The sequence below is a fragment of the Molossus molossus genome, unplaced genomic scaffold, assembly GCF_014108415.1.
Source record: "Molossus molossus isolate mMolMol1 unplaced genomic scaffold, mMolMol1.p scaffold_m16_p_5, whole genome shotgun sequence".
Lineage (NCBI taxonomy): Eukaryota > Metazoa > Chordata > Mammalia > Chiroptera > Molossidae > Molossus > Molossus molossus.
Window position 1 is genome coordinate 50883444 of NW_023425388.1, and position 14423 is coordinate 50897866.

Here is a 14423-nt window from a genome sequence, read left to right on the forward strand (position 1 = left end):
ACACTGGTGAACAGTTAATGAGAGGTGGTCCAAGTAAATTCTTCCTGTCTGAACTTGTTTATGATGGAGCATCCCCTCATTCCCAGGGTCATATGAATAAATGTCATCCTTGGGTGCCCTTCTGCCCTCTCATTTCTTTTTTTCAGTATATCCTGATGTACAAACTTACTAAAACACAAGTCTAAGCAGGTCATGTCCCTTCTCAAAACACTCCAATGGCTCTCAGTTTTTCTAGGATAAATTGTAAACCCCTTATCTTGACATATAAGTAATCTAACCTAGTCTATTTCTTTTCTTTTTTATTAATCCTCATCTGAGGATTTTTTAAAGAGTGGAAGGGTAGTGAGACAGAGAGAGAGAGAGAGAGAGAGAGAGAGAGAGAGAGAGAGAGAGAAGTTATATGTGAGAGAGACATATCACAAGCATTCTGGGGATCAAACCTACAACCCAGGTATGTGACCTTGACTGGGAATCATACCCATGACCCTTTGGTGCACAGGCTGATGCTCTAAGCACCAAGCCACATCGGACAGGGCTGACCTAGTCTATTTCTTAACTCTAACCTTAATTTCCCACTTTTCAGCTACGTCAAACCACAATTCTTAAAATCCCTGAATAAACTGTGTAATCTTCGTGGTACTTCTTCTCTGTATTGCAAACTTCCCTCAATACTCAGTACCCAGATCAAACATCAACTCCTTTGTAAAGCCTTCCTTTACCAGTCAATCATTCCCTCCCCTGATTCTCATGTGACTTGTATATAACTCTGTAATAGTACTTGTCATGTAGTGTTATAATTATTAACTTGTCTATTTTGCTCAATCCTGCCTTAGTTCTACATTGAGAGCTGCAATAGGCTAGTGAGTCTTTGTATATCATACCAAAAACATTTGAACAAAAAGTTTTAAAACATTTATTACATTTCTTGTCAATTAAATAGGATGGATGGGCAGTTAGTTGTGAGGCCCTGTCCTTGGTGCTGAAACGGAGACTCAGAGGATTCATGAAAAATCGTGGTTTAGAAAATTCTGCAATCCATGGAAATAAATTAGAAACTACTGGAGAAAATGGTGGATTCTTTTGGTGGACAAATTTATAAAGAAATTGAGATTCAAGAAAAGAGAGTCAATAGTTGTTATTAGAAACACATCCTTAGTGCATCCTGTGTAGTTACCAACAATCTAGACATTAAAGAAAACGAAGCTTTCTGTACTTTTCCTGTCTTGCAGTATTCTGGATAATTAAGAGCTTTTTAAACTCCATTATTACCACTACTTAGACATCTGAGCAAAGGGCAATGTCATTAAAAGCTGACACAGTGTTCCTTGGTGTTCAGGCTCTTCATACAGAGGGCTATATTCTCTTGGGCCTACGTAAAGTAGATGTGTGCATGGGCTGGGCTGTTCTCCATGGCATTGCTGACTTGGATTCAATCAAGCACAAATTATAATCATTTCAAGATTGGGACATATTGAAATACCACAGGAAAATGCTGCTGATGCCTAAAAATGGATATTATTTCTAAAAGTCAAAACAGATGTTGACAAACTAATAGCTCAGTGAGATTCAGGCAGCAGATGCCATCAATTTGGGCTGATTCCATTCAATTCAGAAAACACTTTGGAGATGCTGCAAGGTACTGTTGATGAATTAGTTGGGAAGATGATCTGAACCAGTGTTGTAATAATAGCTTCCCTTTATCAGAGATCTTTACTGCATATTCTCATACACTATCCCCTACCAATTTATGCAAATTTGGTAGTATTTTCTTCAATTTACTGATGAGGAAGCTGAAATTCAGAAAAATAAAGTGACTTGCCTAAGAGTCAGAGTTTTTACTCAGGTCTAGTTTGGCTCAAATATCTATATTACTTTCCCTTAGGTAAGTATTACTTCCCAAACATTTGTTAACACAAGGGAAAGTGTAATTAATGCTGTAGCAACAATATGAATCTCTAGGAAACACGGAGTAAAAGAAATAAAATGAGGCCCTGGCCGGTTTGGCTCAGTGGTTAGAGAGTCGGCCTGCGGTCCGGGGAGACCCGGGTTTGGTTCCCGCTAAGGGCATGTACCTCAGTTGCAGTTTGTCCCCGGCCCTGGTTGGTCATGCGGGTGGCAGCCACTTGATGTGTCCCTTTCACGTCGATGTTTCTCTCTCTTCCTCTCTCTCCCTCCCACTCTATCTGTGCAAAAAATGGAAAAATGTCCTCTGGTGAGGATGAAAAAAAAAAAAAAAGAAATAAAATGAGTGAGGAGGAAGTCAAATTAAGGTGAGAGTGGTGTTGGGATGAAGACTGAGGGCACCCTATATAGAAGGTATCTTTTGAGTTGGGGTGTAAATAATGCATAAGATTTTGAAAGGCAGCTATAAAGAGGAAAGGGTCTTTCAGAAGGGACAGAAGGAACAAATGTGGAGATGGGCATCACAGGAAAAGTTAAAACCAGAGAGCAGTTTGGGGATAGATTTGCGGGGGCCAGATTTGAATGCCAAGTTAAGAACATTGATTTAACATTGTTAAAATATTTTTGGGTAGTGGAACAATATAACTGCATCTCTGTTTTCTAAAGGCCATTCTGGCAACCGTATGGAAGAGGGTTTAGAATTAGGCCAGAATTAGGCCAGAGCTCAGTTAACAACATACATAAAATATATTCAAATTATTCAATGTGCAGCTTAATTATTTTTTAAAAACTTTATACTATTCTATCTATTTTAATAATAAACTTTCAGCTCAGCCAGAGTGGCCAAATTAAGAAAAAACACACAAATTTTGGAGCATGAGTCCTCCTAGTGTAGTTTCTGCAAGAGTGGTGTAGAGCCAGCATTTTGATTGAGAACCAGAACCAAGAGAGTAATTTCACTTGAATTTATACTCTTTTGATTATTGTCACATTTTGGAGATTCCACAGTTATTCCTTGTAGAAATCATTTGGTTCTAAGTGTTATTGACCTAATCCTGTTTTATATTTAAATGTATGATAAGATATATCTATATCTCAATGTATAAATTATATATATGCACACACCTCACACATACATGTGTATATATATGTTTTTATATATACACATCATACACACATATATTCATCATATGTCCACATTTAAGTAAACAGGTTTTAAAAAGAAGGATTTATTTTAAAAGTTCTGATTACTAGCTTAAAATGAAATAGTAAAACAATACAAGAGATGGCTGGCTCCTAGATTACCCTGAAAGGTCTTTCTCTCCCTACATTTACTTCCATTTGTTTTATGAGCTCTCATGAGCTTCTAGCAGCAATGCCTTTCCCTTTAAAAAAAAGAAAAGCAATCGCCCTAGTGGGATAGCTTAGTTGGTTAGAGCATCATCCCAATGTGTCAAGGTTGCAGATTTGATCCTTGGTCAGGGCACCTACAAGAATCAACTGGTGAATGCACAAATAAGTGGAACAACAGACCCCCTCCCCCATCTCTCTCCTTCCTCTCCCTTTCTAAAACCAATAGATAAAAATTAAAAGAAAAAAGAGAAACAATCTAATACTCAAATATGATACCGTTTACTTTCTCCTTGGATGTCCTTTGATATTTTATCACAGTTTTCTTCTCAGCAGATTCCTGGACTGGGTTTCTCTCTCTGAGGAGTAAGTAGGTACTGTTCCATTCTGTTTTGTCTTACCACAGTTAAAAACAACAGGGGCTTCTTCAAAACATTCCTGACCTTATTTCAGGCACGATCTGTGGGCCCAGTAGCACCAGCTCAGTAGAGAATTTCTATTCAAAGCCCATATGGTAACACCACCACCAGACTCAGGAGATCAAGTTCCACTTCTAAAAGTACAAAGTAGGGCCAGGTGCACCATCGCAAAAATTCCTATTTTGTTGAGTGCTAGCCATGGTCCAGATCACCTTATATATTTTATTTAAATCTCCACATTGACCCTCTAATCATGTAATAATTGTCCCTATTTCAGAGAAGAAGAAACAGGTTTATAGAATTTAATGACTCAAGAGCACACAACTAGCAAGTGGGTGACTCGGATTTTTAACATAACTAACAATGTGACACAGGTACTGGACTCACTGGATACATGAACATTGATAAACTGGAAAATAAGGGCCTTCCTCTGTGACAGTGGCTCTCTAAACTGGCTGCATGTGAGAATCACTTGAGGAGTCCTATAGCACACTGAACCTCAGGTCTCACCCAGACCAACGAAGTCAGCATCTCTTGGGGACTCAGGAATCAGTATATTTGAAAGCACCCTGGGGGTTCAAATATACAGTCAAGGTTGAGAACAGCTATGCAATGATGGGATTTTATTGTGAGACATGAAGAATGTCCTGTAGCTAACTATATTAGATAATTTTTGAAAAAGAAAAAAAAGTTTATCACTCTGCTAAATCTAACATCACCATGCTTGACAGACATTCCCTATTATTTAAGTAGACAACACAAAAGAACTCCATCCAACAGGTCAACTTATTCAAATGCTTGGTAAGGTAGGGATATGTTTTGCATTAGCCCAAACTGGCAGGACCATCTGCATGCAGTTTTACCCCCAGTCAGGGTTTAAAAGGCTTTTCTCTGCGATTAAGGTCACTAGTGGTAACAAATACCTGAGGAAGTTTCAATCCAAATCATCTATGTATGCTTTATGTGCCAAGCACTTGTTCCTAGTGTTGAGAAAATTCAAAGCCCCCCCCCCCCTTTTATTCTTCACCCGAGGATATTTTTCTACTTATTGTCAGCTAGAGTGGGAGGAAGGGAGAGGGAGAGACAGAAACATCTGTGTGATAGAGCCACATTGACTGGTTGCCTCCCACACGACCCGACCAGGGCTGGGGATGAACTGCAACCGAGGTACATGCCCTTGACTGGAATCAAACCTGTGACTCATTGGTTCCTGGGCTGACGCTCTAACCACTGACCCAAACCGGCCAGCGCTCAAAGCCCTTTTAAGGAGAAAATTTGGTCCTTCTCACAGGCACCTTTACTGCTACATTTGTGTGGGAACAAGCAGACAAATTCAGGAGCTTCAGTGTTTATAGTTTATGTGTGGCCTAAACTAGAACCCAAAGTTTATGGGCCATCTTCCAGTAAAGAACACTGAGTATCTGAGCCCTAGTCAGATTACTAAACTTTGAAATAACTATAAATCAACGTTTTCAGAAGTGAATCTGAAAACCCACCGATGAGAATGAAATTCTAAGGTACATGATAACTCTCCATTCCTCAAAGTTCCTAAGAGCAACTGGAACTGTAACATGCATATGAATTGCCTGGGAATGAGGTTTAAAGCAGATTCTGATTCAGTAGGTTTGGGTCAAGGCCTAAGATTCTGCATTTCTAGTAAGATCCTATGTAACATCAATTATATAGGTCCATGGACCTCACTTTTGATGAGCAGGCCTTAAGCAACATTGCTGTACATCTGTGGCTGACTAGTAAGGCTTGCCTGTCACTATACAGAAGAACAACAACCATAACAACAAGAATAAACAAACAAACATGATGATGAGGCTAGAGGAACATATTCTACAGATTGAGAAGACTATAAATTACTCTCAACCCATGTGTGAAAGACACAGAGAGTGGGGGAAGGAAAGTGGAGGAAAAACAGACAATTAGGAATTCCTTCTTCTGCTGAGGGCTGAGATGTGTACGTTTTTAAAGTACTCCAGGAGCCAAGAACACACTGAGATGCACAAAAGCAAGAAGGAGGTGCACCGGGACCCCTGGAAAGACAGAGAGGTGCCAGGTCTAAGAGCACTGCACCGACAGGCCTGCCTTTTCATCCAGCATGAATGAGTGAGGCCTCAGAGCAGAATGTGAGGAGCATGTGTAAGAAGATCCAGCTTCATAAGCATTGACACAATCTCCTAGTTACACTTATTTTCTGATTCACTGTTTATTCCAGCATGTAGCCCATTGCCTGGCATAAAACTGATGCTCCATAAAGATATGAAATAAACATGGGTTAAATAAGGGATTAGGCTTGTTTTATATTCCCAGGGGCGTAGGGAGAAATGGTAGACCAGCGGCTGTCAACCATGATTGCATGCTGGAATCACCAGGGGAGCTTTAAACACTACTAATGCCTGGGTTCGATGCCTACAGATTATGATTAAATAGTCCAAGGGTGCAGGGCTGTGTGGGGGTGGGTAGGGCATCAGAAGTGTTCAAGTCTCCCAGGCATTTCCAATGTGCAGTTTAAGGCTGAGGATTACTGAGACCCACCAAGCTGACAACTGGGGAGAAACCTGTGGAAGTGATGGTTCTGCCACAGTATTCTATATAGAATAAGAGAAAAAGACTACACTGGAGCAGAGGGAACTTTGGCTGATATAAGAAAACCCTCTTTAGGATACTAAGATTTTTCTGATTCATCATAAATGATCTGAATGACAAGTGTGGATTATTTGTGTGAGTAAAATTTGTATTGCTAGCAAAATTTCCCACTTTTCTCCAATTAATTTGACCTCAGCCATCATATTTCAGGTAAACGAGGAGGAATGGATCAGACAGCATGTACTTTCTTGCAACTAAAAGTATGGTCTGGGTCAGCAGTATCAGCATTGCCTGGGAGCTTGTTAGAAATGCAGAATCTCAGAACTACCCCAGACCTTCTGATTCAGAATCTGCATTTTAACAAGATTTCCAGGAGATCATGTGCACATTCACATCCATCTGAGAGCCATGGTTCCATAGAAGCCTCTCTCTATCCATAGATTCTGTGCTGCCCGTGGGCAGAGTCTGAGTCATCACTAATAAAAAGAAGGTCAGTTGTGCTGAAAAAGACATGGGCAAGAAATAACTGTGGTTATCCCTTCCATGATGGAAGCGAGTGGACATGGCTCAGGACTCCATGAACATTTGATTAACTCTCACTCTACTGGCCGATGAAATAGCAAAGTTTCAAGGAAGCTTACCTAGAGCCTTACATTGTTCTACAAAGCAGTCCTAAACATTTTCTCTGATTCCCATATTAACACTGACAGGTTTAAATTTTGAGCTATAAATTACATACCATTTTGAAGTCAGAAACTTTGCCTTGCCTTGATATGATTTGAACGAAATATATTTCTGAATAGCACAATGTACTGACTCATTTTCTTTAAATTTATTTTAAAATTTTGCTGCATTGTAATTTAATTTATACATATATATATTAACCAATGTATGGTTGATGTTAGGCCCCAATGGGTACTTTTAAAAACTTGTTGGAACTAAATTGAAGCAAATTGAATCTGACCGGGAATTGAGAACTTTGGTTCTGATTCTTATTCTGACACTGACCTTCTAGCTGACCTTGGGCAAGTCACTGAGGTCTTCTGGACTCCGTGTTCTCATTTGTAAAAAGAATAGGAGTTGGATTTAATAATGGCTAAGATGTCTCCCAGTTTTAAAATGTCTACAAAATCAAGCAACCACTAGCTGATGTAGGAAATGTTTGGTTTAATTTCCTAGAGAATTAAAAATCAAAATCGGTACTTTATCATTTTATTTTCCTTTTCTGAATAACCTGGTAGTTTCTGTTCTTGAAAAATCATTGGAAAAAAAAAAAAACTGGGGAAAAAAATCCCCTCCATCCAATTATCAGGATTGGAAAGACAGTAAGCCAATTATGTCTCTGAAGCTGTTAAGGGGAGGGTCAGTAGGAGGAATCCCCACATGCTCATGTCCCCTGAGGTTGAAAAGCAACCTGTTGAAACAGAAATTAAGTATTGGAAGGGTCTTCATTAAGACCATTTAATCAACTAGACATCGGATATTCTAATCTTCCAGGTAGTTCTAGGGAAAGGAAACTCAGTTGCTTTTAAGTCAGTTCTGTTTATCTTGGGCAGGTTTGACCACTAGGAATCAATGGATTTCTTACTTTAAAGTCTTTCTTTCAATGATTTCCTCTTATTAGTCCTAGGGCTACTTCTTGAAGCCATTTAAAATTAGCTTAACACCCCCTCCATACAATAGCATTGTAACTATTTTAATACAATGAGCTTTCCCTCGCCTTTCCCTGAGTCTGCCCTCCAGTACATACGCAGAGTATTTTCAGCCATTTCAGGCTGTGAGGTCCCTCACCATCCTGGTAGCTCTTCTCAGGCAAGTTCCAGTTTGTTCATATCCATGGTAAACCATGTGCCCAGAAATAAATTCCATTCTCTAGAGAGGTCTGATCAGGGCAGGAGAGAATGTGGATATCAGTTTGCCTTACTAGACACTATGAGTCTATCAATACATTTCAAGATCACAATCAGTGGTTTGGTTAAATAAAATAATGTATATGCACTTGAAAGAAATCTCTGAAACCACTAAAAACCATGCTTCTGAAAAGTACTGAGTGATACAGGAACACATCATATATATACTATATAGCTAGTCTCTGAAGATGGTTGTCATCAGTGTTCCCCTCCTTATATGAGACACTCTCCCAGGAGGTATCCATTCCTTTACACACTGAACCTGGGCCAGGCCTGTGATTGCTTTGACCCACGGAATGTGGAGAGAGTTCCATTCTAGACCTCTGAGCCCAGGTGTCAAAGAGGCCTGGCAGGTGCAGCTTTTATGCTCCTGGGTTCCGGAGCCACACTAAGTCCAGGCTGCGCTGCTGGAAAGGGGCCAACATGAAGAGGTCCTGAGAGAGGAGAAAGCGCTGCAGAAACAGGCCCCTTGAAGCACCACTGAGGCCCTAGGGTGTGACTAATAAGCCATGCTGGGTCATGTGAGGCATCCCACCCGAAGCCCCAAACACTGTGGGCAGGCACTGGTCATCCCTGCTGTGCCCTGTCCAGACTCCTGAGCCACAGAAACGTGGGGAAGAAACCTAAATGGTTGCTTTAACCCACCAAGTTTTAAAGTGGTTCTGATGCAGCAATAGATACATTAAACATATTAGGGTGAAGAAAACAGCATACAAATAGTCTAATATATGTACTTTTGTTATAATATTAGTGGTTCTCACTGGCAGATAGGATTATGGGTAGCTTTAAATTTCATCTTCCGGTGGGTGTTTCAAAATTTTACATTTGTTTTTAGTTTGTAACAAAAAATTCTTAACATCACATTCTCTTTTCCGACAAGTGTTTTTCACTACTACTTCACATTAAGCTTACTGTCAACTATATATATAAGTATACACATATATGAGGGTATTATGTAATTATACATATACAATAAATACATGTCTCCAAGGGCAGTTTTAACATGGTTTCTCCTGCAATAAAAGGCCACCAAAGCCCTGGCCAGTCTGGCTCAGCAATGAGAGTGTCGACCTGCGGTCCAGAGAAACCCGGGTTCGGCTCCCGCTAAGGGCATGTACCTCGGTTGCAGTTTGTCCCCGGCCCTGGTTGGTCGTGCGGGTGGCAGCCACTCGATGTGTCCCTTTCACGTCGATGTTTCTCTCTCTCTCTCTCTTCCTCTCTCTCCCTCCCGCTCTATCTGAACAAAAAATGAAAATATGTCCTTGGGTGAGGATAAAAAAAAAAAAAAAGGCCATCAAAGAAGGTCTAGTTTATGCTATAGAACCTCACACGCCAAGAGCCCCTTGCCTTTGAACACTTGGGCTCCCTCCAGGGAAAGTGACCGTCTCAGGCTGTCCACTTCAGTTATTCCGCTATTGTAAAGCTCCTGTTTGTGTGGCTTTGGAAGAGCAGTTGCTATGGTAATGCAATCTGACTGAACACCAGAATGTGTCTAAAATTGGTACAAGTGCCTTTTTCAGGATTTCCTCTGAGGATTAATCATTTCCCAAGAATTGTATCTTTTCTCCCTCCCGTTAGAACAATGGAGCCAGAGCACCTCATCAAGTCCTAGGACATGGACGAAATGAGGAAGGGTCAGAGAAGGACAAGGTGGATGGTTGAAAGCCCCAGATCACAAAGGAGTCGTTTCCTACCAGATACTCTGGTTGCTTTTCAGGCCCTGCGTCTTCAACGGCTTTGCCACCTTTGGAGCCTTTGTCCCGTAGCTGCCTCGACCCGCTACTCTTCTTTCACTAGCTGTCTTGCTGGATTTTCTCTCTGTGTCTCCTGCTAACTCTTCTTCCTTTCCTGACCCCCAGTGGTAAGCATGCACTAAGTCGCAATCTCCATCCTCTCTTCTCTCCTCACACTCTTGCTCTCTGAAGTGCCTTCATTCCTACTTTTGTCTTTCCTTGCTGCCTCCACACAGGGATTCCCAAGTCAGAGCTGTAGCCTAACCCTTCATTCCCACCCAACCCCACTACCTACCTTCCTGGGGCCCACAAGACGTCCCACTCAGAAAGCAGCATCCCCAGGATGGGGTCCTACTTACCTTTCCACTTCATGCCCAACTCCCCCCATGCCACCCACCAACATGAGCTTGAGGTTCCCAGCCTGGGAACTGCTTGCAGTTTTTGGAAGCTACCCTGATGACTTTCTCACCTCCCTGCCTTGCCCAAGCCACGTTCTCTGCCTGGAATGTCTTCCCCGTCCTCCCTCCTACTAGTGTTTCTGGAGTCTGGAAGCCTCCCCACAGCTGGCCTAGGTTCCTCCTTTGTGCTCCCCACTCCTTGGCACCTGTCATACTGAACATCACTGTTTGAGTCCTGTCTTCCCCCACTGGGCTGTGAGCTCTTTTTGGCAGGATTGTGTCTCATTCATTGCTGGCTCCCTGGAGCCTGGCACATATGAATGCAGAAGTGGACGTGTCATCACCGTCTCAAAATCAACATTCCCAAACCATCCCCACCAGCCCTGCTTCCTAATGTTGCCATTTCCCACAGATTCACAGGCTTTGAGTTATCTTTGCTGGCTTCCTTTTGTTCCATAAGTTCTAATGACTCTTCCACGGCAGTTTTCCACAAATTAGCATTTGTTCATTGCCACATTCATCGTCTTAGCTCTGTTCTTCCGCTCAGACTAGATTTCACCCAAAGTCCTCTCTCTGCCTGGTGCCTGTGTACTGGCAGCTTCCTCCAACAGCCACCCTGCATTCAGCCACCAGTGTTATGGTTCTAATCTGTTGTTGTTGTTGTTGTTAAGCCTCATCAGAGGATATTTTTTCATTGATCCTCAGAGAAAGTGTAAGGGACGGAGAGAGGGGGAGAGAGAGTGAGAAAGGGGGCGGGGAGAGAGAGAACATCAATGTGAGAGAGACACATTGATTGGTTGCCTCCTGCATGACCCTGACTAGGGCAGGAGATCAAACCTGAAACCCAGGTATGTGCCCTTGACTGAGAATCGAACCTGTGACCCTACGGTCTGAGGACCGCTCTCTAACCTCTGAGCCAAACTGGCCAGGGCCATGGCCTCCTGCAGGACCAAATTTTCCACCTTGGTCCACAGGCCATGCCTTGCCATGCAGGGCCAAGGCCTCCTGCTGTCCCCATCTCTCTCATGTCCTCTTCCCCACCCCCTGCTCCTCATCTCCATTTAGTCCCTGAGTTCTCCTCACTGCCCCACAAACCCTTCTCTTTGTGTCCCTCTACCTTTGCCTCCATGGTTTCTACTCCCCGTCCCCCCACCATCTACTACTCACATTTAAACCATCTTTCCTTTGTAGAGCTCACCCAGCTAAACCTCTGTGATGGTTTACATTGTCCCCCCCCCAAATTTATATGTCAATGTCCTAACCCCCAGTACCTCAAAATGTGACCTTATTTGGAAAGAGCATCATTGCAGATGGAATTAGTTGAGGTGAGGTCATACCGTAGTAGGATGGGTCCATTCCAAGGTGACTGTGTTCATATAAAAAGGGAATTCTGGACACCGAGACATGCATAGAGGGACAACGCCAGATGGAGAGACAAAGGGAGAAGACAGCCAAGGAGACAGGCCTGGAGCAGCCCTCCTCCCACAGCCCTCAGAGGGCATCGACGCTGCCGACACCTTGACCATGCACCTCTAGTCCCCAGAACTGGGAGACACTTTCTGTTGTTCTAGGCCACACAGATACCTTGTCACAGTGGCCTATCAAACTAATACACCTTCTCATATCAGTCTCCCCCGGCTTTAAATTCCTTTCTCGTGTATGCCCTCGGCGTAGCCAGCTCTGCCAGAGTGTGTGCCCGCCGCTTACACCTGCTGTCTGCTGATGCCAGGCGCACATCTGAGTCCCTAACAAGCCTCTGATTCCCTGGCATGGCCTGTCTTTGCTGACCTGCAGAGCAGACTGAGTTCAATGGAGTTTACCCCGGAGGGTGATTTCTTGCTCCTTGTTAGTATATTACAGAGTTTCTCTAAACCCACTGAGGCCAGACAAGAGGCCATGGGCTCCAGGGTACCGGGAGAGAGACTGACCAGTAGCCTTCAGAGTTTCTATTGACCTTGGGGAGCACATGAGGTGTTAGGTCCAGGTGGGGGAGCCACAGGGAGATCATCTAGTCCAATCCTTTCATTTTGAGGAAGAGGATGCTGAGGCTCTGGGGGGGTCAAAAGCTTCAAATCACAGAGAGCGAGAGCCAGAGCTGGTACTGAGCCTGATCCTGACTCCCAGACCAGTGCTGTGGACAAGGGCTGCCTGTCCTGTGGGAGGGGGGCAGGCTGCCAAAAGGGCATTCGTAGGATCCCCTTACAGGGTCAGCTCTGTAGGGCAGGTCAACATGCTACAGGCTAGTGATTTACAAAACACCGGTACAATGAACACAAAGGGAGAGGTGGTTAGAACAAAGGGGTGCCCGCGAGAGCTCTGTAAGACAAAGGGTGAAAGCTTGGTTCCACAGCACAGTCAGGATGGTCACGATGTGTGTGCAGAGAGGAGCGGTCAGCTGGAGTTCTACACAGCCCGGGGAAGTTCCTGGCTCCAGTCAGGACTGGGAGAGGCCATGGGGGGCGGGGGGAGGGTGTGCACAGCGTGTGCCGCGTGTGAATATGGGTGTGGCCACGATTGTCTTCATGCACTGAAATTTCTTGGGTGCAAATAGTGAAACCAAGAGCCCCATTCAAAAGTCTAGGCTTTTCTAGAACAAAGTCAAGAAAAAGGGATGCATCAGGATTCTGTATTTTAACTGAAAAAAACTTTAGTCCAAACAGGAGTATATTAGAGCCCACGGTTAACATTGTAACCACGCAGCTGGCAGCCCTTCAAAATTTGTGCTATAAAGAGGTTTTAATGACCTGAGGAAATACTTATGATATTATGTTAGGTGGAAAATGCAGGCTGAATAAAAAAGGTATATTCAGGAACTCAGCCATGTAAAGCGACGAGCAAAGGAGGGGTGTGTCCAAAATGTTCAGAGTTTAGCTGTTGGTTTTTAACCTACTCTTTATTTTTTTTTCCCCTGTATATTCTAAATTTCTATGCTGAGTATGTATCACTTACAGAGTGTAAAGATAATTGTTTTTATGTTTAAGACACTAATTCTGTGTTTCTGAGAAAATATAAGCTGTCAGGTCCGACTTCATTCTCTGTGGCTTTCTGCTCTGCTCTCCAGAAATGTTCTCCCCAACCAAGAGGAAATCCCACCCCAGATGGCTCAATCCATCTACTCACATTCTGAATATTTCTGGAGCTGGTAAAATTCGTCTGAAGTGAGGGAGACCCAGCGTTCTTCACTCATCTTGACGCTGGGTATGAGCGCTCGAGGCCGGGACGGAGCTGTGTTCACCAGGGAGAAGCCGGGGCCCAGCCCAGGGCCTGGCGCATCCCGGGCGTGCGATGAACAAGCCGTTCGGGAGGCTTCTCGGGAACCCAAGCGGCTATGGCAGCAGCGGCACCTTTCAGCAGACGAGCGAAGGCCTCTGCGACTCCTCAGAGAACATCCTTCTATTTGCAGTCAAGGTAACTTCAAAAGTCTTGCTCTTCCTGGCCGGAAGTGGAAAAGACATTGTTAACGATAGTGTTTGAACACGTAAGTCATCATTTCTTATTAAAAATCCCCAAATTTCCTTTGCTGGAAGATTTTAGGAGGTGATGGTTCTCAAAGGAAGGACGGTTCCTCAGGGAAGTCTGAAGACGACGTAGAGACCAGACCAGCACAACTCCAGACGGTGTCTGACTGGGGTGGGGAAGGTAGCCTGCATGTTTCCCATGAAAAGGGGTAACAGAGACAACTCAGGGCATCTCGAGGCAGGAAGATGCCTCGGGCTGTGGGATGCCCGGTGTGTAAGCACAGGGACAGGAGCCTATGTGGGGTGATTTGAAAGATGAGCCACTCTGTCCTCCACTGACTCTAAATTCCACCATTCGAGCTGTTCATCTTCCCCCATGAGTCAGCCTGGAAATGCAAATACCCTGCAAGGCTGGCTCACATCCTAGTGCCTGAAGCAGTTCTCTCTCCTCTCAGAATCACCAAAAAAGTGACAGAAAGAAGACCTGTGGGCCCCAGTGTGGAAGATTCTGGGGAGAAAAAGGGAATGAATTAACATCTTCTCTAAGGTCCTCCTAGCACAGTGGCTCCCACCATCAGTCATTAAACCAATTTAGTGGGTTGGGAAATGAATGTGGTAGGCCAGGACCAGCATTTAATAACATGAAATCGATTAGAAG

At 43.6% G+C, this 14423-nt stretch overlaps 1 protein-coding gene across 7 annotated transcripts in view; it reads right to left on the reverse strand.

Moving 5' to 3' along the window:
- The window catches only part of DGKG (diacylglycerol kinase gamma), a 196460-nt gene that overhangs the window by 148028 nt on the left and 34009 nt on the right, over positions 1-14423 (reverse strand). For all 7 annotated transcript variants that reach the window (XM_036242391.1, XM_036242390.1, XM_036242387.1 and 4 more), the window contains one exon: positions 13428-13739. In XM_036242391.1, the coding sequence (XP_036098284.1) occupies positions 13428-13494 (67 nt within the window). In that variant the 5' untranslated portion in view covers positions 13495-13739. The remainder of the gene's footprint in view (positions 1-13427; positions 13740-14423) is intronic.